Here is a 27,877-nt window from a genome sequence, read left to right on the forward strand (position 1 = left end):
TAGAAATCAGCTGGCAAAGAGAGGAGAACCCTCACCGCGCTTATAGAGTGAAATTGTTCGTATAGAAAGAGCAAAAAATCAAAATTTTTAAAGTTACCGTTAATCGTAAAAGGGTTAACAAATTTTTCTAGAACATCAAGAAAAACCAAAAAAAAAAAAAAACAAAAAGTTCGAGAACTTCTCTTCACCCTATATTTCTCTCTTCTTCGTTACTGATACAGAAAAAAAACGAAATTTTTTGTTTTTTATATAAAAATTATTCGTTGGGAACGTGTAAATAAAAAAAAAAGCTGCATTCATGAAAAAAATGTACAGATTGAATGTTCAAGCTCAACAGCAACAACAGGCTCAGCAACAGCAGCAACAGCAATCATCATCACAATCAGCTGCTGCTGCTGCTGCGATAACAGTTGCCACAACTCCAAGTCATATAATAATACAACAGCATCCAACAGCTGGTAATCGTCACAGTAATTCAACTCATATATTAGGTGGTATACCAGCTGGTGGTGGAAATGGACCTGGTGGTGGAACAAATTCTAGTAGCACTATTATTGGTAATGGTGGTACAACAACAATTACTGCCGTTCCAATAAATTCAATTGCCACATCATCATCATCATCAGGAACATCGGTTAATAGTCATATGAATGGTGATTCAAATACATCAAAAATTATTGTTACATCAATAAAATCTGAACCTATACAAGATGTTATAACAATAACCCCAGCAAATACTGTAACTGTTGTTAGTAATGTTGTTAATAATATTAGTAATAGTATTGGTAATATAAATAATCCTGTTGTAACTGCTACAGCTATCAGTAATAGCAGTATAAATAATAATAGTGGTATTAGCGGTAACAGCAGTGTTAATAGTGGTAGTGGGAGTGGTGGAGGTCCAAATAATAATACTGGAACAAATTCATTAAATTCTAGTACAAATATAACAACAATAGCGTCTACCAGTACTGGAAGTACAAATGGTCATAATATCGTTTTTGTTCCAAATAAAAGGACTAAATTAGACGGGTAATTTCCAAAAATATATTTCTTTTAAACATAGATATGTTTGTTTATATATTTAGATCTTAAAAATGATTAAAATTTTTAATATTACAGTCATGATGATTGGATATCATCTCCTAGTCCAAGTGCGGCTAGTTCAGCAGCACCATTAAGCCCATCACCGGGCTCACAAAGTCATAATTTTAATGCAAATATCTCGAATGGATATCCATCACCGATGTCAACTGGAAGCTATGATGCTTATAGTCCAAATGGAAAAATGGGTAAGTCAAAAATTTTATATAAAACTTTATTAAAAATATGAGTACAGAAACTATATATTCCCTAAATCCGAAGCAAGAACCTCTTACGAAATAACATAATCGCGAGCTGAATTATGGCCTAAAGCATTTGCTCAAATTAGTTTTCAAATGTGACAGGAGTAAAGTAGATGAGTAAAGGAGAATATGACGTAAAATTATTTTTAAACAACTGTTTTTTTTTTTTTTGCGAAACGAAGCTATGAACCAAAAGATCAAAAAAAATTTTATTATTGTTGAATTATTTACAAAAAATTAAATACCAAGAAAAAGAGAACCTTTCTCAAAATCTCCTCAAATTTCTCTCAAACAAATAGGACGCCATCGAGCGGTGAATAGCAAAGTTATTCATATTTTCTATTATCAAACATTTTTGTTTCTTGATTATAATAACAGGTGTCGCATCGCATACATAAATTTTGTTTTAGAGAATTTTAAATAAGTATTTATAAATTCTCTTTAAACTTAAATATAAGAGTAAATTTTATAGAGAAATGTTTTTTCTCTTAACATCAATACGGTTGTTGATAATGTATACATACATGTAAACAAACTTTTAATGTAAAATATACTTGAAAAAATTAGATTTACTAACACAACACACTCTTGTTTTCAAAATACATGCATAGGTGCTTACTTCTACACTATTAAAAGCTCTGAAAGAAATAATGTTTGTAGTGATATGAGTAGCTAAAATGTCATCAAATATTGTTAGGAAGGATAAAAAATGGTAAAAGATTAGCATAATTTTATTTTATAACAATGTGTACTAAATACAAAGTTTTAGTAATTATATCGAATTTCTTATACTCTAACTCTTGCTTTTGAAACTAATTTCAAAAATTCATTTAAAAAACTAAAGCCCCTTGGGGGTCTAATTTGCGGTATGATGAATCAATTATTATTTCGTTTTTAAGAGAAATTTCAAAATATTTTTTTAAGAGAAATTTTAAATCTTAAAGAAAGTACCTCCCCCGCCCGCTCTCTCTCTCTTTGTGTTTCTTTTCAAATTTTATACAATGTTTTTATATTTACGTATGTTAAGAGAAATACTATAATTTTAAGCTTATTGAATACTAAAAAAAATTATATTGTAGAGAGAAATGAAATTATTATTGATTTTTAAGAAGAAAAATTATTCTGGGTAATCTCAAATCTTACACTATATTTTTTATTATGGCTACCAATATTACGATATTATGTATGATTGCTCAGTTATATGGCTGAAATGAAATATATATTAGTATGTATTAAATAGAGATGAAGTCATCTTCATTAAGAACTAAAATACTATTGCAATTCTATATAAAAAAAAAACAGAATTTAAAAAATTGTGCATGCATGTATAGTGTATGAGATGAGAAAAACAAATACTTTGGTAATAATTTAGCAAATATTATGTATGTATATACGCAATAAACCATATGTAAAGCAAATTATATATAAAGCTTGTATTTTACATTATATACAAACAAACTTTAATAATATTATATTCTTATGTATTAAACATTGAAATTTATAGCGTCACAATAAATATGTACATGCACCTGTATAAAATATATAAATTGAATACATAAGATATGTATGTATACATGTAGATATGTACTTGAAATTAAGTAATATTTTCATAATAATTGTGCTCATATTAATTGTATGTATGTAAATAAAATAAAACCATTTTCATTGTTAATATTATTTTTCTTGAATGTTTGTAGTATGTACACTGTATACGGTATATAGTCTATGATTTCAATGGTTTATTTACACAACAGTACACAACAATAATAATAATTATTGACCTGCGCTCTTCTATTCTCAATTTTTTTTTTCTTCGATTTTATCCATAATATATATTATGTTATGCCTCTCAAGATTCAAATCAAGGAAAAAAAAATCATATATTTTGTATATTTTTATGGTGAATGGTGAATTTTGGATGTATTTGTGTTGTACCATATGAACACATAATATTATTAAGGCAGTCACAATCTAATATAGCATTATGTATACATTTACCATACCAACACCGACCGAGAATATAAATACTTTTATATACTGAAAATTCAAAATAATATAAACATAATCAATCACAGCTAGTGTTATAACATTAACATTTCTATATTTATAATACAATGTATTTTATTTGTAATGCCGGTCAGGCAGACTAAGGCACAATGATACAGAAACACACATATTTTTGTTGTTTTTGTAAAGTTTTTGTTTGCTTTTTGTTTTTTATGTGTTTCTGGTATAAATAAGAGCGAAGCTAGCGCGTTGTTTTCTTCATATACTTTAGGTATGAATTTTTTTTTTTGTGTTATTGCTTCCATTTGAATTCTGAAAAAAAAATTCGCTTCATTTTCGATTTTATTCTAGAGAATTATCCAATAGAGTTTCTATTAAAAATGTCCGACTCTAAAAAGTTCGACGAAGTTTTAGACAATTCCTGTTTCTGTTTTTTTTTTTTTGTTTTTACTGTTTACTTTGTTTTTGTTTTCATTGAACTCTAAATTTTTTCTTGTTACACATATTTTGTTTTTGGTCGAAATGAAAGAAGAGAATTACAATGATATTAAAGGCAGGGAGGGAGGGGGGGAGAAAGAAACTAAGTTTGTTGTTATTCGATTAACACAAAATTCTTAAGCAAGAAAGAAAAAAAAAAACCTGCTGGTTTTATTTTAAAACTCTCACGCATTAATACTTTTATGTATTACTGTTATGACAGTATTGCCTTTCCTTATTGAAAATTTACTTATATTTTATTTTTATTTTTATAAAATTTACTATTTTGAGAAAAAAAAAAATATTATTACTTTTTGTAATTATTGCTGTGATACATTCATGCTACTAGTAACTTAGATAACTTAGATTTTATTTGTTTGCGTTTATTATGTTTGGGTATTTTTTCTTGTGTTTTGGGTGATTTTACATAAGCCTTATGTAAGATTATGTTTATAGTTTTAAATATTTATTGACTTTTTATGTACATTTGTATGTATGTATGTACATCAATAATTATGTCCCTGGACAATGATAATGAATTTTCAATGTTAATTTGTTATTTAAAATTTAGTTTAGAGTTTATTATAATGAACGTATTCTATTAGAGTGAATGATTTTCAAGATATTTATATTTATGAGAGAAAATTTTTATTACTTAAGTAATTATGTGAAATATTTTTTCTTTAATTTCATAATATTATGTATATAGGTGTGGAAATGAGAATTACTCTATTTTCTATTGTTGAAAAAATATTTGTTAGCTTAGGTATTAGAAGTATATTTTTAGAATAAAATACGATGCCTACAGAATATAACCACGAGCTTTGAAAGCATGGTTTTAATATTAGTTTAATTATTATTAATTGAAACTGTTCTCAATACTACAAAACAATAACTGCAAAAGGCAAGCTGCGTGATGGATATGCATTATACGATAGTAAATTTTAACTAGTCTATGAAATTAAATCATTTCGCATGATTTGACTGGGCTACTCACAAAAACACACACTACTGCGGTATACACTACTTTATGTTACAAATTACCAACATTTGTGCAAGAACATAAAATATGGCATAGTTCTCACTACATATCGTAATATACTGCGTTTATGAGAAAGCCTAATGCGACTTTTGGACATACCAAAACTTTTAGAATGAAATTTTAATTATTACATCATTTTAATTATGAGATTTATAGTAATCATTTTTATGTACACCTCTTATTAGAACTTATACTTTGTATGCATAGATTGATGAATGGGTTTCCCGCCTCCTCTCTCCCACAAAAAGAAAACTATTATTATCGTATCTTAAAATGTTAAAATTCTTAAGCAATTACTTAATACTATTTAAAGTATTTCATATACATTCTAAGTCTATATTTAAAGGCATAACAAAAAAAATTCAAATTTGTATATTGAGTATATTATGTATTGTATACATACTTATGTATTATGAGCAATTATGTGATAATCTGAAAAATTTTACTTTGTATTTGTTTCTATATTAGGATGATCTCAAATATGTATGTATGTATGCAAGTAGGTAATTTTTAAACTTTTGTTTTCAAAACATTTATACATACTTATATACAGTATAATATTATTTATTTTGATTTTATTATGGTGAACGACCGAAACAAATTTTTACGATATAGAAGCTGAAGCTTTTGTTTTTATGATTATATTTTTTTTTAAATACATACATACACACATATATGAATTATGTAAATAGTATTTGAAGTTTTAAAACAAAAAATTTTTATATTTGTATATAAATAATATTTGTTTAATACGAATGAATTTATAAAGGAAAACTGTAGGGGGGGGGATATTGCTTAAACTTGAAAATTTTAGAAATTTTTTTGTTTGAATTTTAAAATTTTATTCTGTAATAAATAACATAAAATAAACTGTAACTTTTATTAATAATATTTTATTAATTTTGATAGTTCCTAAAAGTATGCAATTTTCTATTTATTTTGCAATATCGAACAATTTTTTCTTTCTTTTGAATTAATTTTTCTATGTATTATTTATGTAATACAAAATGTGTTTATGTACATAATTGGAAATATTTTGTAATATCTACATGTATATAATAATCAAATGTATGTACATATGTATTGTACGTTATGTATGTACATATTCTTATTACATAAAGATTGCATATTTTTCAAAATTTAGTTTGTTGACATTGATGAAGTAGACTATCTATTTTTGTATATATATATACGAATATATATATTTAATTGAGTTTATATACCTACATATGTATGAAACTTATATGCTTTGGAAATAAGTTAATAGCTAACATATTTTGTAAATAACCATTTATATATCACATATATATCGTAAATAAAGTAATGTTATTGTTGTACATAAACTATGAAAACTAAAATTATTAAATATAAAATTTTTTTTTGTTAAAAAATAAAAATTATTTCTTATGTTCTATAAAGAGAAGAAAAGCTCTCTGTTTTGTATATATACACATGCATATAGAACGCCAGGCTCTTTGAATATAAGTATATCATATAACTTACAAAAAAATGAAAATATTTAAATGTATTTTCAATTGCTTAAAATGAAAGAGAAATGAAATTTAAAGAGTGAATGAGAGTAAAAGAATATGTGTATTGATTAAGAGAATTTCTAAGAGAAATATTTTATATTTTGCATTAACTGTGATTCATACAACAGCGCATTATATTTAATGTTGTATTTATTATTGTATATGTTTTTTTTTGTACATTTGTATTGTTGCCGCACTTCCCCTTTTTTAATAAGAGTTTCTCTTTATTAAAAAACAATTAATTAATAAATTCATTGTTTATTAAGAAATTAAATTTCTTTAAGAAATTCTTACAAAATTAATATAATCTTCTTATTAAAATCTATATTAATTAAGAAATTTAATATAAAACCAATATTAATAACAGTATTAGTATAACATCATAAACCATATATTAATTTGCTCCTCTATTATGCTTAAAAAAGATTCTCTTAGATATTAAGAGTAAAAATAAATAATAAGATTAAAAATATTATGATTCTCTTCTATATATTGTAATAAGAGAAAATTTCTGAAGAGAGTGTCAGAAATTATAAACAAAGTTTTAAGAGAAAAAAAAAAACTCGCCTCTCTTTATATAAATTAGTATTAGAATATTATTTTGTTTTTTGCTTCTTTTGCCGACTACAATTGTCGATTGAACTTTGTACTTGAAATAAAAAAATAAAAAAATAAAAAAAAATAAATTTAAGTGCAGGGTCAGGGGTGTCTTATATTTTTTATATAATATTATGTTATTACAACAAAAATATATTTTCATATATTCGTAATTACATACATACATACTTATGTACTTTGTTTTACAATTACATATATCATACTTAAATTGGTGAGAATACTTGCTGTATAATAGTTATAATTTTGCTACATTTTTAATTTTTGCAAAATTTTAAAAAATTTTGTATTTGCACCCAATTCTAAAGCGCATATTACATACACACATGGTATGTTTTTAATATTGTGCGGGTATAATAGATAAATAGATGTATATTAAAAATTTAAATAGGTGTGCTATGGTGTATAACACATAAGAAAGCTGCAAAAACAAACCACATAAAAATATGAAGAATAAAATAAAACAACTTAGGTTTATTTTTGGTCAATTATTTTTATCATGATCGATATTCTCTGTCTGTTGTTTCTCTTGTCTCATTTCATACATAAATGTAAAATGTAAGTTACCTTACCTACACATGAAGTATTATGCACAATATATTTTTATTTGTGTGTTACTATGTTTATGTAGAACAAAAATTTTATGCGGACGTTACTAACCTCATATTTAATTTAATAATATAAAAGTTTAAGTTAAAAAATAATAAAATAAACAAAAAGAAATTTTATGAAAATAAAAAAATAAACAGAAAAAGTTTTCTTTTTCAAACCCCACCCGAAAGTTGTCTGGGTAAAATGTATACATTATTCGAAATTGTGTGTGTATGTCACTTATATATGCAAAAATTACTACAAAAGAAAGCAGTAAAAAAAAAACAAAACAAAATTATGATAATAAAATTTTTTTTTTATTTTTTTTTTTTTAATGTCTTCCCAAATATAATTCCCGACGTCCTTGATCTAAATTTATTATTTTTCCATAAAAATACACACAGAATTTTAGATATTTATATACACAGAACATCTAAGGAGTATATACGTACGCATTCGGTTGTAAATAAAGACTAATATTGTCAGGACAGGAAGTGTCGGTATAAAAAATATTGAGAGGATAGTAAGTAGGTACGCAATACAATTGTATAAGAGAAATATTTTTAATAAAAATTTAAGGTACTTTTGTTTTTGTTATATTAATAAAAAAAATAAATAAATCAAATTTTTAAGGCTATGCAAGCAAGGTGACCAAAAAATAATAAATTTTCCTTAAAAGTATTTTCTCATCCTTTTTTACTTATTAACCAGATTATACAAAGGTTCTCTTTCTAACCAGAAAAACAAAAAATTTAGGAACAGTTCTAATGAAAAATTACATATACATATAGAGGGACTAAAACCCATAAAGATAACAAAAAAAAAATCTTAAGAGTTTAAAGAGTTGGTTTTGGTTTTATTTTTGTTTTCATTTTAAATTGTACATCAATGAACCCAACAACACTAGTCAACAGTTATGTCGGGTACTCGGGTCCAAGTTTACCTTTCTTTAAAAATGTATAACAGTTTTCCTTACTGTGCTACCATAATACCATTTAATATAGGTAAATTTGCAAAAAAAAAAAAAATTAAAAAAAAATTAAAAAAAAAAAAAAATAAAAGGAAAACAGGGTGGAAAAAGGTGTGGAAATTTACTTGGGGCTTTTTTTTTTATAAAATAATCTTTATTATTATTTATTTTTGTGTGCGAGTATGTATTTTCAGAAAAAAAAATATTATTGTTGCCTTTTAAGTGCAAAGTAATGTTATAAATGATAAAGAAGGAGGCAGAAGGAGGGGGTGTTTTTACCTTTCAGAATGAGGTTACACCAAAAAAAAAAGGAAAAATTATGAAATTTTCTAAGCTCACAAATAAGCAACTCTGCAGACTACACCTCTCATACATATGGAAAATTTTAAAAATTAATATTATGGTTTTCGAACACGTTATGTCTGCGGTTTGTCTAAGTTTTTCAGTTTTTTTTTTTCTGTTTTCTAAATTTGGATGATTAATTGCATTAAATACATTCTATTAAAAAAAAAAAACTGATATGGTTCAGGAGAAATGTGAAATTTGGTGCTATCACATTACACCCGTTATTGTACGTAATGCAGTCGGCAAAAATATGTAAGAGAACTTTGAAAATGCTCTCGTTGTACTTAATTAGTTGATTAGTTATAGGAGTCCTCAACACTACCACCTAAGCAGCGGTTCCCTCCATGATACACTCCTCTTCACTAACCAATAAATTCATACATGTCCCCTGGCAGAGTTCAATGGATTACTCATGGAGCGTGTTTTTAGCGCTTTATTCATTATTGTACCTATTTGTTTTACAGGAAATTCAGAGCAGTGACTCCAGCTACCTATGTTATATCTGATTTTTGATAGAATATAGCCATTGTAAACAAGTTTAGCTGCATGTGTTGGTATTCCGCCAGATCTTTTTATAGCCATGCTTATAGGAATGATCGTTTACTTCAATTTTTTTATAAGATAGTCCCATCACAGATATCTACAATTCCTACATTAAGTACTTAAAATTATCTACATTTTAAATTGAATTACCTTTAATTGTAATATCATCAAACCTTTAAGGTGTAAAAATTTTCAATTTTGAGCACACTTCGTCACTTTTGTTTATTGAATTCACTAATGAATCAATTAACTGTATTTTTGTATTAATAGTTTTTAGTACTCCCATCATTTCATTTTCGTTTCGTTGCAAAGCATTGTGGAAATCGCTCTTATATTCTTTAAGGTGTTCCATGTTTCTACGTAACGCGCATTCCATATTTTGAAGAACCGAATCTACATTGTGGATGTATAAAACACAATCGTCACACAGAAATTTTAACCTCTTGTTTGTTTCCAAAATACTGGTCTGGTAGTCATATATTTTATTACACACGCCAGCACACTTAATATCTTTACCCTTAATTCTGCTTTTGCACGTTTAACAGTCAGCCTTCCTATAGTTGACTACGATAGCCGTTGTACTAAGACAGTAACTTTTACAAGATCTTACGCAATTTTAATTTAATTTAAATATTTTTTTTGATTTTACCGTAATTAAAGTTCTAACCGTTACGCTTGACCATTCAATCAGAACCTATGCCCAGCTAATGCCAATTTTGATGCGCCTAACTAAAAAATAAACCAGTACAATGAATTTTTGTAATCAAAAAGTGGACTAATTTATTTTTAATAATTTCGAATAATTTCTAATAATAATTATGGTTCAGTTTTTTTTAATAAAATTTGTCTGCGTATATCCTGTTAAAGGACATTTTTATTTTACTGTATATTTTTTTTAATAATTATTACACAATTATTAAATTTAATAACAAAACCACATCAACATTTGTGTATTTGCAATTATAGATATTGTTAGACTTAATATTAATGCCATGGCATTAAAATTGTATTGCCATGATAGTAATATAATAAAGCAATATTTATAGTACATTAAACAAAGTTGAATGATATTTTTATAATTTCAATTTTGTACCATAATAAATTGCTTATATGTTTGTATATGTGTAAAAATGAGTATATAAGAAAGTCTGTAACAAGTTAAAATGAAATATTTTAAAAATTTATTCCACTATAAACAATTTTTTTATTTTATTGTAAAATAAATGCCGAAAAAAATATTAATTTTAAGATTTTTATTGTTATGTGAAAAATATTTTTTTTTCTGTGTAAAATCTCTTATATAATAAACTAATTTAAATGATTTACTCATTAAAAAATTGAGTGTTAAAATAAATGATTTTATTAGGGTACAGGGTACTCCACTGCTCCACTCCACTCTCTACAGGGTACCTAAATGCACTGCTATACTCTGAGTACACTGCCACTATACTGTTCATGTAAATCAGTTTTGGTGTTACAAAACTAAAATCAAAACTAACTACTAAAAAGTTCTATACCAGTGAATAATGCCTTATGATATTTTCTGAATCGTAAAGTTTTCCAGATGTAGGTTAAACTCAGTTTGAACATTTGCAATCACAGAAGAGATACACCATTTCGACCGCTTGATATTTTAACGGCACAAATTTCGAAGTCATTTTGAAGAAAACAATTTTGTACAAAATAACATTTACAATAAAAGTCACTTTATTTTTCTCAATTAATGATTCGAATACAAAATTAAAAAAGTTAACCTGGCTGCCAGGTATGCTAAGCTATTAAAGAAAGCTTCAATGTTACGCCACCTAAAAAACTAAAATTTTAATGAAAATTCAAATTTTTTGATCTTTAAAGGTATGTGATTCCGAAATCATAATCATTCCAAAAACAAATTATAAATAATGTATATAATACTAACAAAGTCTTTGTTGTGAGGTTTCCAAGTCATATTCAATAATGTGCCTATCTGACACAGGAACGAAATTATACTCTCGAAAAATAAAACAAAAACTTGAGCCCATGTAATTAAAACAAAGATTTTAAGCCCGTGTAACTCGGAACCAGTTGAGCTGTGAAAATTGTTTCCATTGAAAAATTTTGTCTACCGATAAGATTCTGAGAACAATAGGCACACAGGAGTGCACTTGGATACGTTACACCCTGTATAATTCTATTATAGGCATATTAAATTAAAAATAAAAATAAAAGTTGCGTTTTATAGTAATTTTTTATACTTTGATTGTCTCATATATAGATGGGTAGTCATTAATTTCAAAATTTTTTATGGTAATATCGTAATTAAGACGTAATTTTAATAAATTATGTTTTTATTATTTTCAAAGTTTTATTGAACTTGAACTTACTGTCAATATAATATGGGCTTTACTGAATAAAAGAATGAAAGTTTGTATGTTGAACACCTAGATTTCAATTAAGATTTTATTCTTGTATTCATTTTAGTTTTGTGATTTAAAGCTTAGATTCGCATTACTGCCATAGTTAACTAAATACTAATATAGAAACTAATTATTATATTTAAATTTTTTAAGTCAAATCTAAAAGGAATAGGGTAGATAGATTGTAGATTTACACGTAATCGAATGACGTAAGAGAACATTTTCCCCGGTCCACCGCAGTCATTTGCGACTTATTGAATCTTCCAACACTCTCGCCTATAATACAACTGTTCAAAGAATAAAACTGGAATTCTCTCAGGAAATTCCGTCCCTGAACAATTGCGACGGTAGACAGCCTGTAATCAATTGCAAATAATGTGTACGGTTAGGTTCAAAATCTATTATAAGAATCAATTATAAAATTTTCTCTTTTACATGGAAAAAATTCAATTTTCTTACTCTATATATGTATGGAGCACTCCTTACTAAATAGACTCACCTCCAACTCCGCAACTGTTAGCTAAAATTTTATCTTAAACTTTGTACAATTAAGGATTTTTAATTATTTTCCAAATCCGAATTCTTAAATTTCGAAATGATTTTAAGTCTTTCTAAAACAAATCATAAATCTTGCGATTTTTTGCTTTAAGATCTTTCTTACCTTATACCTAATTGACATTATTAAAGTGACCCATATTTGAAAATCTCAAATAATTACAAATGCCCTAGATTCAATTTTTTTTCCACCAGAGACCTTTTCTTACAATCATAGCAGCCGTAATACAATAACCAAGTGTAAAAAACTATTTTTTGCCTTATGTTTTGGCCTTATGTAAAGCTACATCCACACACATATATGCAGATTTAACCTTAAAAATAACCGGATAAAAATCTCATCAGTATTTTAACAGCAAAATATGGATGTATGTATATACTTTGTATGTATGTCTTGTTTTGTTACTCTATTTTAAAGGTTAAACCTGTGCATATAAGCAAAAAATTCTAATCATAAAAATAAAAAACAAAAATCAAGAATAAATAGGCCACCAACACTGTTGTTGATCCATCAACAAACAAAACAATTTAACATAGATAGAGAGATGGGAGGTAGAACTGGAGCAGAAGAAAACTGAAACAGGATCAAGGTCAAAAATAACAATAATAAATATAGCGACAATGAAAATAAAGGCATAAATTATGTTAGAGTAAAGCGTAAAGAGTACACGTTGTAGATAGCAGTGGAAAAAAAACAAAATAGTGAAAGAATAAGAACGCGGTCAAAATTTTGATTTTATGTTTTTTTTTTGTAAAACCAATGATTTTAAGGAATTTTACATACTTTTCTACATATTCGTATTGAATGTAGGTTGAATTATGGTTTTTTTTTTATTATTTTTGTATTGGAATTAATTTCGCTCAATAAAAATGTTTGGTCTGACAAAAATATTCTTAACAAAACTATGTCAATATCGCGAACAATAATATGGGCTAGCTAATATATACATACTTACATATGCATATACATATTGTATTCTACGGGGGTATATAAAATGAAGAAATTAAATTTCAGGTGCCAGGTGCAGCATATATCGAACTTCATTATTATACAAGTGACATTCATACATATATACAATTAAAAAAAAATCGAATAACAAAGGACACTGAAAAATAAAAGGGCAACTACAAGAAGAAGAAGAAGAAGAACAAGAATAACCAACCATAAAAAGCACATATAATATAATGTTGGTTTTCATTTTTAGGTCTTCCGTTCACACAGGTTTCTAATGATCAGTTTTCTAAATATATTCATATACATATAAGTATAATATTGCATAACATTTTACAAAGCGAAACATAATAATTATGTTGGTGTATTCATTTTATTGTCCTTGAACGAATAAAATTCTTGGAAATTATAAACGACCATAACTCGCTTAGTAAACATAAAATAAAATGAAAAAAGAAGAGAATCAACTCAAGGACATTTTAAAATTAAAGGAATAAAGAGCAAATTTAAAAAATCCAAAAATAAGACAATCAAAAAATAATAAAAAAAAAATAACATAAAAATCAAGTGTCCATCCACTTGCAGCAGACAAGAATAAAATGAAAAAAATAAAATTTTCAATAGAAAATCAAAAATACAGTCTCGATCCCAAGATTTTGTCAAATAGCACATTTTAATTTTAACAATTTGAGGGAAAAACTGTTACATTTTGGAAAGTCTTTTGGGAAGGCAGAAATGTTTAAAATGAAAAAATAATTCACGTCATATAAACCAAAATTGATTGCATAAATTTAGGCGCGTCCCATAAGAAAAATTAAATAAATTCGGGAAAAAAAATTCTTCATTTTAATTTTCGATGAAAAAAATATTTTCTGGTTTACAGTTTCTTGCTTAGTTTACTGGAGGCTCAACAGAGCTATAAAATAATTTTGAAATGCAAAATGTCTAAACATTGACTCAAATGTAATATAAAGTACGATAAAACCTGTATAGTCTGACCAGTTTTTTAGCCGACTTTGAACTACTATCGTAAACTAACAGAACTACACATACAGATTGTAGTGGTTTTCAATACAATGTTACCATTTAAATAAGAGTTGCCTCCATATTCCATACATTCACCAATATTTTTTATAATATGTTTACCAGCTCTATATGATGACCACTTTTCTTCCGCTGTAAAGTGATCCTATAAGGAGCTTTCACTGTATAGTTTGTCTTCTTTTCAAATAAAAGGGAGTAGCTATGAGAACGCCATCAAAATCCGGAATCTTTTGCTTTATTCCGAATCTTCAAGCTTTTTCAAATTTCAATACTCTTTTATTTACATTTATAAAGTAACAGTAAATGCCTTATCAATTTTTGTTTTCATCCTAAAAATATGCAATTTTCTTTTTATTTCATGATATCACAACAAAATTAAACTAGTATAACAACATTTCCACTTGTTCAAGGAAAAAGTTTTCCTTTACAAAAATTATTTGGTTTGATCTGACTTTATTCTACTAATTTCACTTTTTCTTATTTATATTTTTTTGTTATCATTTACATGTAAAACCAAGTAATTAATAATTTATTTTCAAACATATATATACTGATGTCCACACTATAATCAATTCTCAACTTTATACAGTCAAACTCCTTCAAAACTACAGAATAACATAACACGAAATTCTCAATAGTTTACGAACGTTACAATAGTTTACGTATTTTACATCATTAACAAAATTTTCATGAATTTTTGACAGCTTAAAGCGAAACGTTCAAAATTCTCACAAAACTCTCCATTTTAATGACAATTTCACAATAGCCTCTATATAACATGAAACTGATTAATACAAATTCACTTTTCAGAAGCGGAATTTTTTCAGGACTAAACAGTTTTAATGTACAAACAAGAAACAACACCTTTAGTAGAAAAATTTTGATTTGCAAATTCTGCAATTGATTTTTTCCCTTACATTCTGTAATTATCTTAACACTAATTTTTGGGGAAAACTCGTGTTTTGTGTATGCAATTAATTGGATTTGGAATCCAATGCTCTCTAACACGAATTAAAATTGTTTGCAAAGTATGTAGCGATTCGCCCTATGATAGTCCGACTGTATTCGGCTTACTCTTATAAATTATGAAAAAAAATTGTAATAAATATTTTTTTCTATAATTATGGCCATTATTTGTGTTTCACCGATCACATACGTTATATTCACTTACACCAAAAACAAAATTTTTTTTCTTCTTAACTTAATAATTTATTATTCACAATTAAATTCACATTTTTTTGTCAGTGTTCTCTTCTTCTGCATCTGTAAATACTGCAACTTTAGATTTTGCTTTCTTTTGTTCCTTTTTATTATATTTGTTTCTCTTCTCTTCTCAATTCATAATTTTTCCATTTATTTGAAGAAATTTTATTTTCTATTTCATTCTGTTTTCTTCTTCTTTTTTAATTCTGGCAAGAAAAATTCTGGGCATTGCGTGATGCATGTATTATAATATAAAATTGTATGCATTTTTATCTGCATATATGCAATATACAAGCATATGAAGGCACCCATATATGTACATACATATGTGCATTTATACAATAATATTCGCATATGAACACGATATATGTGTATGTGTAGTACGTGTATGCATTTTATGTATGCAATTTTTATCATCATGAATTTTTACTTTTTCTTCTGTTTTTTTTTTTTTTTTGCATTCGTTTCGTTGTTGCCGTCGTCGTAAATGAGTGACGAAGAGACGCCAGCGGTAATATTGTATAAATATTGTATATTTATGTAGCTATTATAACAGTAATAAAATGCATATAAAATGTACGAGTGTAGAAAATGAAAAACAAAAAATTTTTTTATATAGACTGAGAGAGAATGGTGTATATTTTTGCATACATATATGATTGTATATATATTTTTTTTTAATAATCATTCCAACCCTGACCCATCCCAATGCTAAGTAAATTGAGAAATTTTTGTTTTATTTTTTTTTGTTACATTATTTTTCTATTATTTTTGTTTTTATGTAAAGAAAAGAAAAAAAAAAGCTCTTTATTATTATTATCATGATTGTTGTGCTGCTCATGATTGTTGTTGTTGTTTTTGCCGAACCCCATGCACGACAACGAATAACTAACATGAAGAATGCATGTTGATAAGTTCGTAAATTGCATGCAATTTTTCTTTTTTTTTTTTTCTTCTCGACATTTAGGAGTAGAGTGTTCATTGTGTTTTTTGTGTATTATGCATGCATTTTTTTTTATTATTATGCATTTTTAACTCTCTCTCATTGTTTTTCATGTTTTTTTTTTTGTTTTTTTTTTTTTGCTTTTCGGAGTTAATATTTTATTGTTATACATTATTTGTGTAAATTTTTTTTTTACAACAATTACAATTATATTATTGTGCTTAAGTATATTTGTTATACACTGTATAAGTATATATAGAGTGAGCAATATTGTTGTTATTGTTATAACAATTTGTATTTATACTTTTATTATAATTTATAATGGTGTGCATGTATGTGTATATAGGCATGAAAATTATGTTCTTAACATAATTTGTTATAAGATTTATATTTTACTGTATGTATGTCAATAAATATTTATTGTAAAAAATTTTTGGTTATATATTATTAAACATTTTTATTTGCAATATTTGCAATAAATCTTAATAAATAAATATGTTTGAGTATTAAAATAATATGTTCAGTGTTTCTGCTCAGAAATTTCAAAAGGTGCAAAAAGAGTGCAAATTTTCAGATATAGATCAAAAGATATTGGCAAAATATCACTTTTCCAACTCACTAATATGAAATTAGGCTGAACTAATTATAACGTAATCGAATCAGAATTACGCCCTTGCATTTCAAATAGAAAATATACCGCGTCACATGTTAAGAAATTCTTAATTTAAAAAAAATAGTCTTGAAAAGTGCAAATTTTTGAGCAAAAGTTTTCAAAATAGGAACACTAGTTATATTTCTGTGTATTTAATAAAATAAGAAATTGTAAAAATATTGCATATTTCTGGGCGTGACACTCTTCTGAATGACGCGTTTATTCAACTATGGTTGATTTATTAAGAAAGAAATAAGACAAGGCCAATATTCCCGATTGTCTTATTTAAATTTACTAGAATCGGTTATTTTCGCCCCGGTAACATTTAAATTATCGTACAAACTCTCGTTACTCTCATATTATAAATAAATCTCATCTAATTTATTTCCTCCCTGACAATATTAATACTTTATTCTTATAGTTGTACTCCCTTTCAACTTTTACTTATATTGTTATTGTTTTCTGTTTTTTTGTTCTGTCAATACTTCTCGTGCCTCCTATACATAAAATTTATACTGATAGCAATCCGTATATATAATGTATAGAAAAGAAGCCGGTATGAAGATAAAATTCAATGTATACCTACATAATTCTCAACAGCTCAATTTGTTTAATTTACTCAATTTACTTAATTTATGGCTATTTTATTGTGCGTATTAAGTGAAGTTTGTGTGCCGTAAGTCATATATACGCAAAAATAATTTATTAAGTACAAAATACGTATGTACATAGAATATGCAGTTGTAGAGTGCAAAATTTTTTATACTTTTGTTCTCGAAGAAAAACTAGTTTTTGTTTTTTTTTTAATTTAGTTTCACTGAATTTTTTCTTTTCTTTTTAAAAATAATTTTACTGTACTATAAATAATTACTATATATGTAATATACTAAATAAGTAAGTTTTTTCTGAAATTCAAATATTGTTCTTAAACTTGGCATTTTCATTTTCGTTTCGTATAAAAAAAATGCATCATGTTTTCTTATTTATGCGCTTTCATTTTACTTGCTTGCATTTAAATGTAAGTACGCTGCAAAATAAAAGTAAAAATAGAAAAACAAAAAAAAAACACCGTAATTATTCGTGCGAAAACAAAATTCTCTGACGTATTCATTTTGAATTCATGTACAGAAAAAAGAAAAAAAATTTTTAGTTAATGCAAAAAATAACGACAACAATAACTAGAATAACAAAAACTAGTAAAGAAATAAAAGCAAACAAATTTTTTAACATCACGCAAAATGCATTCAACAATTGAAAAATAACAAAAAACATAGCAGAAACAGCAGCTTCTCAACATTACAATAGGGTAATGACAATAATTGCATAAATAAAATATGAGAATTTATATTAAAATTAAATATTTTATATTCAATGTAAAGAAAATTAAAGAAAGGAAGAGATGCATGAAGAGTATAAGGAGAGAATTTTTTTTAAATGCTCTTACAAACCATAGCGGAGTAAATTGGATTATGTGTTCTTAAATGGATGAAAGATGTAGAAAAGAAAAAAAAGTAGAAAATTTAAGTGGAATTCACGAAAATTCCAACTAAACTATAACCTTTCTTGCACCCTAAAACGCCAATATATACTTGCATTAGTCTATGTAAAATTGTATAAATAACAGATTAGATTAGATTAAATTAGACATGGGACAAGAATGCACCGCGACTCAAGTGGTTGTTACACTTTCCCCTTTCCTCTCTTCGGATTATCACTTCTAAGTTGCTCGCTCGGGACCTATCCTTCTGACAAATTCGAGTATCTTGATACCGATTTTAATATAGTTGCGTGGATAACGCAACCACCCGGAGGCTACCTTCTGTTGTGGGTCAACGCTCTTACAGAACCTGCAAGGGCACTCGCTTTCGAGGCCCAATCTCTTCATGTGACTCCTGAGTCGACAATGAATGTGAACTCCCAATTCAGGAAGAACTCTCTATAACTGCGATTTCGTGCTATCTACGTCTTTCATCAGTTCCTGCCAGATTCCCTGCGGCTCAATTCCATAAAATGGTTCGGATCTCAAAAGGCGTGCGCTAGCCCGCTTCTTACTAGGATGCTCATTCCTTATATAACAGAAGTAATAACGGAAATTTTAAAAACAAATCAATAAAAATTACCATTATTACAACAAATCGGCTGAATTAGGTTTAAGCTCTATGTTCTACATGTTTCTTCATGTTAGGAATCAAAAAAATTTTAACGTTAAGTGATTTTAACATAGAGAATTTAAATTTTTTTTTTGAAAGCACTGTTTATAACTTCGCGTATTTCATAAATATTTCTTTTGTGTAAATTATAAAACACTTTTTATAATATTATGAGAGTTATAATTTTTATAGCACTTACAATACAATTAACTATATGAAAAGAAAATTCAAATTTGTGTATATTTAAATTTCATTTTCGAGATAATTATTATTTATATTTTTTTTCAAGTAATAATAATTATGAGAATTGAAATTTTTAAAATGGTGTTTTTATTCGGCACCCTCTACACTATATAATTAAAAATAGTGTAATTTTCATGTTAAGTATGAAATTTTCAATGAAACTGTATAAAGTTTATAGTTTTTTTTCACATTAACTATATGTGTATACATATCTAAAATAAAATTTGTGCCAGTTTGTGGATATATTACGTTAAAATGAAATAAATTTAATATTGTACTGTGAAAATATTCTTAAAACCTATTTATATACAATTGCAAAATTACATGAGTACGTAAAGTTTTCAAATGTTCTATAAAAAATAATTATGTGAGGACATTGTTGGTTAAAAAGGTTAATTATCCAGTTAAATCCTGTCATGTATAAACAAAGAAATCATAAAATACACGCATGTTATTTTAATATCGCAACCATTTAATTAATATATTATGTATTATAATAATGTGATTTACTGATTGTGCAATACATATAACCATTTTTAACTTTGTTTTATTGAGTATAACAGTTTTGGGTATGTAGTATAACAGTTTTAACTTTTTTATATTGAGTATAGCAGTTTTCGTGTATGCGGTATAACAGTTTTTAACCTTGTTATATCGAGTATAACAGTTTTTGTGTATGAGGTATAACAGTTTTTACATTGAGTATAACAGTTTTTGTATAATAGTTTTTCATACGTAGTGTAAAAGTTTTGAATTTGTTTATATTGAGTATAACAGTTTTTTATATGTGGTACAGTTTTGAAGTTTGTTATATAGAGTATTACAATTTTGTATGTGTATTATGACAGCTTTTAGCGTTGCTAAACTTCATATACAAAATGAGTGTCAAAAGAGGGCATAAAGAGAATTCTTCCTTACTAAAATGATAAAGCATCATTTAAATATAGATTACTGTGACTTAAATACGATCACGATAATATATTCAAAAGACAATAATTAAAACTTTAAATTTCACTTTTATTTTATATAAAAATATTATATAAAATAAAATTAAAACATTTGGTAACCTTGATTGAATTCACAATATTAATTACAGTAGGATAGGTTGTAATTATGATAAATAGTCGGAAAATATAAAAAATAAAGACAAATAATATTGAATATTTAATTTTTATTGTAAAAAGAATTGCTAATTAAAATTGAATTAAATTAAAAATGATTTTACAATGAATATATTAAAACACAAAAAACAGTATAACACAAAAATTTTTAAGATTTTTTATAATTACAAAAATTTATAATTTATAGCAACAATATTTAGCATCAAAAATTAAATGATATATAGTAGGTTAGTTTGTGGTAAGGTTGACGCGGCTTGTTGGCTAGTTGTGATACCAATGGATCTCCATTTTCCCATCATCACCCGAACTAACCTGAACTTTTTATATTTTATCTCTATAAATTTTTGAAAAGCCCATACCCTGTTTGAAGCTTATTAAACATTTTTAAGTGTACATTATTGTGAGAGCATTACGAGTGTCATTAAGAGGAAAAATGCAAGAGTCTCTGAAAAAGTGTTTAGTACTAAAAAGATTGAATAATTTTCAAACACGAAAATCCATAAAAGTTTTATAAAAACTTAAGAATATTTCAAATATTTCTGAACAGTTCAGCTTTGAGCCCTCATAATTCGGGAAGGCTGGCTCAAACACCAAAATATCTCCAATCGGTTTTTGTTCGTAAATACACATTCATTCATTCTGCTCCAGCCGTACTACCGAGTCTGGGACACTCTTTATAGTGTCATTTTAGATTAAGATATTCTACGTATATTAATTATGCGATTTCACACTAAACTAAAAACAGCCATAGAACTTCAGAATCAATTTGTAATTATTCACAAATCGATATTATAGATACGATATAAGTATGTACATTCACATAATATAATTTATTAATGTACAAAACACCATCATTTAAAATAAATTGTTCTTAACTAGAATTTTATCGTATAATGACAAGATATTTATCATGCAAAAATTTTAATATCGACGTCGACATAATCATTAAACATAATAATAAATTAACAAATAAAAACAAAACAAAAAGAGAAAAAAAAAATTTATTGTGTATTGTGCAGATTCACAATTGTGTATTTCTTTTGTCCAAGGGTATCAATAATTTGAATAATATGCTGCACAACATTCAATAGAATATTGTCTGCATTCACATAAATAATAATGGCGTTGGCGACAATAGCGCGCGGCTATATGCTTTTAATCCCGAATCTTCTACTATTTTTTTATTTCTATTCGATTTTATTGTTTTCAAGGATTAGCGTATGAAATGTAATAATAATAATTATCATAATATTGCAATATTCTTTTGGAATATAGAGTGCTCACAGTTTCGAATATCAAACTCTGTTTAAAATTGCAACCCTTTCTTCACTTCAAACTTGTGACAAGTGTGTTTATAACAACTGTGCGAAAGTTTGTTCGTCCTCCTGAAGAAGTTTTGCTGTTCTGACATAATTTCCGGCGGCCATATAATGTTTAAATTTTCTTACGGCGGTTTTTAATTATTTCTGATTGATTGATTCAGGGACTCCATCTGCTCAAGGTATCTTCGTTAAACTCTTCTAGCCGTCTTCTTAACATGTTCTGTTAAGCTCTGATATTGTTGAGATCTGTGGTATTTTGCGTTTCCCTTTTCATTGATGACGTTTCAAGCTTCGTCAGAAATCCATGTTTTGAGTTAGCCTTGTTCTCTGCCTAGTTTTTCTTCAACAGTCTCTTGAATCTTAGTCACAATTTCTTACCACGGCTACCTACACCTAGTGAGGTGGCACTCTACTAGCATATTTGCATGCAATTTGGGAGCTCTGGAGTTTCTGTGTATTGTAGCGCTTGTTTCTGTTATTATACTGCCTCTTTCTTTTCATTTTTAAGCTGACACACGATTCAATTGTTAGTAATAAATGAATGGTAGCAAATAATTTGTCAAATTGACAAAACCATTTTTGATATTTGACCATTATTTTATATTTTCTGAGCATTTGAAAATTTTATAGTTTGAAATGCTTACTTCAAATTTTTTGTACGATTTCGAAATATAAAATTTGGCTCTTGAGTTACACAACAGCTCTTCACTGGAACACTGAGTATTTATGTTTGTGTGTACTTTACTAATATACACACACCAATGTTCTCATTATTAATATATAAACTACATAATGAAATGAGATATGACAATGAAAGAGAAAAAAAAAACTACACCAGAGCAAATAAACGAAGATGCACGAATTTTGCAAGTTGTGACATCAATTCAATATCTTTTTCTCGTATATGCATAATTTATGTGTTTAACTATGTGCATATTATATACTATATTTATATATACAATTTTCTCTTTCCGTTTTTTTTTACAAATATTTTTCTTACGTGCCGCACTCTTCATACTATGACGATATATTTAATACTACGTACTTTTATTTTACACGGTATAGTAAATTTATAATATTCTCAATAATATTTTTTTTTCTTTGTGTATAATTTACAATTTGATCTGATTTGAATGAGATTATGTTGCATGTTTCATGCAATTATGCACAATCGTGCTTATTTTATAAGAATGCACAACACGGTTTTAGCTTTTTTCTTGTTTTTAATTTTAGAAGATACAACTTTATATTTTTGTATATGCCTATATGTTACGTGTACGTAAATTTGGGTATTTGAAGTATATGCGGTAAAGATATGAGTATAGATATTCAATAACGAAAGCCACAAAGGTCGCTTACTAATTATTGTTTTAAATGGAAAATTTAAATAAAAATCCGGAGAAAATGTGTAAATGGAATGCAAGAGAGCTAATAAATTATGAAAATGAGTCTGACGTAATTTTTGTGGGAAATCGTTTAAATTTCAAAATTTGCCTGTCTGGAATGTAGAATAGTTAAAATTTGGAAATGTACCTGCCTGGTCTGAAACTCATATTTTGTAAAAAAATCCTTAAAATTGGAAAATGTGCCAGTCAAGAACGCATTTTTTGTGGGAAATCGTTAAAATTTTGATCATTTGCCTGTCTGAAGTTCAATCTTTGTGGAAAATCGTCAAAATGTGAAATTTAATTCTGTCTGGAACATAATTTTCGCGAAAAGTCTCCAAAATATTGAAATACATCTGCCTGGAAAATAGTGTAGTCCCTTCAATTTGTAAATAAATTTTGATATTAATGACAACTTTGTTGTAGAATAGAAACTACTACAGAAAGATACCCATAACTGTAAGTAATTTACGTATTCAGTGCAATCATTTATCATCATAAAAAAACTTGTGCCAAAGAAGATGTCGAATGCTTACTAGTATGCATTATTGTACAACTCTTATTATCTTTGTTTTTCTGAATAAATCTCACTAACAACCATCAACTTCATAATTAGTTATCAATTTATCATCAATATACAATATCTATTTCCATCAATAATTTTCAAATGCTTTGATATTGTACGTGATGTGAGTATAGATGAAAATAAAAACCAATTCTCCCTGTTTCTCTCCTTCTAAGTAACGAAAACAAAAAAAAGCAATAATAGAAAAAATTCCCATCTATTTTTTTTTTTCTTATTCACTTTCATTCGATTCGAGTGTGCGAATGCTATTTGATATCTACTATAACTGCTTACTACGAAAAGATGCAAAACTGATGCAAATAATTTTCACATGATTGAAATTTCTGCATGCTTCATTTTCAACTTTTTCTTCTTGTTGCTATTTAAGAAGATCAATGTAAAAAAGTGAATAATGAAAAGTGCAAGGGAAAACTTGACGGACTTGATTTCCTACCTTTTTTGTTTTCTTCTTGCCTCAACTTACATACTCTATGCATCATATTTCGTTTTATTTTGTGTCGAACTGACTATGTTGTATTGCAATTGTGGTTTACAAAAGGTAGAAATTTTTTTCATTATATACTTGTTATAAAAAACAACAAAAAAACAAAAGATCTTTGAATTGCGTTCCAGTTTTTATTTCTACATTTTCTTTCTTATATTTTATCTTATGATGGAACATGTAGGACAGCATTATTTAGTATGTAAAAAGTGGTTAGTGTAACAACTTTTCTTCCAATTTTTTTTTTTTATTTTGTTTTATAAGATGAATAAGGATGAGTTACAGTGAAAATGTGCGTTTTATAAATGCGTGTAAAGTTTTTTTATTTTGTATTTAATGTGGAGATAGTCAATTTAGAGTAATATTTATTTTACAACAATGTAATTTGCAACATTTTACAATCTATTAAAACATAGAGTTAATTAAATTTATGATGAATTAGATTGGAATCTTACCTTATTAAAAGCAAATCGAGCCAATTCAATTGCAGTTGACTTTCAACTGCCTAAATTTGGGAGTTTAAAATTCTCTATATAAATAATTACATAAATAATCTCTAAATTGATAACATGATTGGAGAGCGACATCAGCGTTCTATGAGTAATTGTGTGGGTCTACAAAATGATCATGATAGGCTCGCTTTCTAATATGTACTAGGAATGGTTTTCAAAATTAATATAGGCAAGTGTCAGGTATTGAGTTTCCCTAGTAGGCATAATTTATCGGATGTGAGGTTTGATTACAGGCTTAATAGGCATATTCTGCAGAAGGTTGATGGAATTTGTGACCTGTGTAGGTGTTATTTTGTATTGTATAGACTCGATTTTAAAATTTATTTTAATTTGGTGGTTAATAGTGCGAATTCTACTCTAAGTCTAGGGAATTCAATGATTCTTTTATGGCGACACATTTCAGGTCTTGTTTCCGTTTTGCAATGTTGATATAGATCGTATTGAGCCTATGTGCAGATGCGTTTCCTTCGTTTTTATCTTCGTTGTATGAACTGGTCGAATTCTGGATTAGATTACGTTTTCTTAGAGTAGGCTTCAGGTTTTGGACTTAAGGTTGTTTCATTGTCGATGGGTGGTTTCAATAAATTCGAATATTTTGTGACATTTTTTTGTCAACCGACCTTAATTGTACGGAACATCCTTGCTGGCAACACAGACACCCAGAAACTCTCTTTTTCTATAAACCAAAGTCATGTAATCGAATAACCACGTATGGTTTTTAAGAATGACCAAGACTATCATACTTAATTCCATAATTGACACTCACAGTTTGTATTAATTAGATAAATGCAGAGTTCTTGGTAGTAATTTGAATCGAATATTAATTTAAATTGTTACTCCTATAGTAAACAGGAATAAAACTTTAAAAAAAATTTACCAACTCAATTTTCATTTATTATAATTCTTAATTGCATAAAATGCATTTTATATAAACCCTTTATGTATTTTTCTTTATATAATACACACACACACACACGTACATTTTATTTGAACATATTATTTTTTTTTATCATTTTAAATGCATGTGCATAATTTCAATAAAACATGTTAAAAAAAAAACAAGGAAAAAATAAATAGAAGAAAAAAAATAATTATGATGCGTTCGTGATCTTCCTTAGGGAGTTGCATTTGGCTTTGGCTTTGGCATATATTAACAAAAAACAACAACTACAAAACAAAAAACAAATAATCATTAGAGAGTAAGTATATGGAGTTGTTATAGAACGAGTTCATTTTACATATGCAATTTTAATGTGCATTCCTCTCCATATTTGCATTATTTGAATACACATAATGTGCACATACGTATATGATGCCTTTTATACTCACATATGTGCTCATTAATGCAAAAGAAATTGCATTGCAACTTGAATGCATTTATGAATTAATAAAAGAAATATTTATATATTATTATGCATATATGCATGTAAAGAGTGCAGTATGTTGCATTGCAACGGCAAGGAAAAATAAAAAAGGATTTTATAATGGGGAACAAAGAAAAAACTAGGTTTTATAAGTTGGCACACAAAATGCAAAAAAATATGAAAAATGCTTAGGGAAAATTTAAAAAACGTTGAGGTAGAACAGGGTTGAGTTCTGGTATAGGTAAAGTAGAATTGGGTTGATTTCAAAGAAAAGAAAAAAAACGAAAAAGAAAAGAGAAAAAATTTAAAAATGAATGAAGAATGAGAAAATATTAAAAGAAAAAAAAAGAGAAAAAACAAAACAACAACAAAATTGATATTAATTTGTTTTTGTTTTTGTTATTCTTGCGCAGATTATTTGCCTTTCAAGTGTGCAAAATTGCTGTACCACCGCTCCGCTTAAAAGTTTGTCATAGCATGAAAAAGATTTTTCTTATACAACAGAAAAAATTCTTTTAACAAATTTTTTTTTTAAAATGCATTCGAGATTTTTTTGCTTTTAAATAATAATTGTATGTAAAAGGGTTGTAAAAATCTAGAATCTAAGTTGTGTTTGCTTTTAAAATATCGGAACTGTTCTACAACTTTTCCATTTTTTTTCATTTTACAATGTTATTGTTGCCTTCTGTCATTTTCTCACCCATATTTTTGCATATTCATAAAAAATTTAGGTATGATTTAAGAAACCAGGTATACCAACATGTTTACATACCAATTGCAATATGTGATGTACTTTTACCAAGGCGAAAGGACGGTTGGCTCTTTAATAAATGACCTATGTAAAAATTTAAAAAATATTGTGAAAAAAATTGCGTTGATAAGTGTAAAATAAATGTTATTAGAATTTCAAAAAAATTACCCATGACAAAATTTGAAAACTAACTAGACCTATTTAGAAGGAGCTCCTGGTAGAAGCATACTTTATATTATTCAAATCAGAACTAAGGTATCAAAAAGCTGATCAATCAGTGACATAACGACAAAATGAATTCAGATAATAATTTTCGAAAGTGCAGATATATAGCAACGGGCCATCAGACCGACGTTTCTTAAAAATTGTTTATTTACGGTTCCTTACCATGGAAAAGTGAATTTCCGACATTTGTAGGCAATTCGGTTAGCTTTGAGTTTTTGTTTCCGCTCCGTATAACTGTATAAATATACAATATATGTGCCTATGTGAAATAATATTCTGAATTGTAAGTCAGAATAGTACATTAACTTTGATGTAATTTTATTTATTTTTAACATTTAAAAATTGGTTTATGTCCACAATAATTAATAAATTCTTTTTTGTTCTAATTTCAGGTAAGTCAAAGTGGCATTCAATTTTAACCTGTTCTACTCATTACTATTAGAGTAAGTATTCTTTTAAATATTGGACTTTTATAAAAACATACATACAAAGCAATCCCTCGTTTAAAGTCGTCTTTAGGATCG

The 27,877-nt window shown here is 26.9% G+C and overlaps 1 protein-coding gene across 1 annotated transcript; it reads left to right on the top strand.

The window, feature by feature from the left end:
- On the top strand, positions 1–27,877 carry LOC129619216 (ecdysone receptor-like). The gene is made up of 3 exons (XM_055534356.1): positions 1–1,032; positions 1,123–1,292; positions 27,746–27,877. Exons 1-3 carry the CDS (start codon positions 299–301, stop codon positions 27,793–27,795), a joined length of 954 nt encoding a protein of 317 aa, XP_055390331.1. The 5' UTR covers positions 1–298; the 3' UTR covers positions 27,796–27,877.

The sequence above is a fragment of the Condylostylus longicornis genome, unplaced genomic scaffold (genome assembly GCF_029603195.1).
Source record: "Condylostylus longicornis isolate FDR11 unplaced genomic scaffold, ASM2960319v2 ptg000011l, whole genome shotgun sequence".
Lineage (NCBI taxonomy): Eukaryota > Metazoa > Arthropoda > Insecta > Diptera > Dolichopodidae > Condylostylus > Condylostylus longicornis.

What these genes read in the sequence shown, in the direction of transcription:
- LOC129619216 (XM_055534356.1), top strand. Translation starts at nt 299, where the DNA reads ATGAAAAAAATGTACAGATTGAATGTTCAAGCTCAACAGCAACAACAG. An exon ending in AAAAGGACTAAATTAGACGG is followed by an intron (nt 1,033 to 1,122) that starts GTAATTTCCAAA and finishes TTAATATTACAG; the next exon opens with TCATGATGATTGGATATCAT. An exon ending in TAGTCCAAATGGAAAAATGG is followed by an intron (nt 1,293 to 27,745) that starts GTAAGTCAAAAA and finishes TTCTAATTTCAG; the next exon opens with GTAAGTCAAAGTGGCATTCA.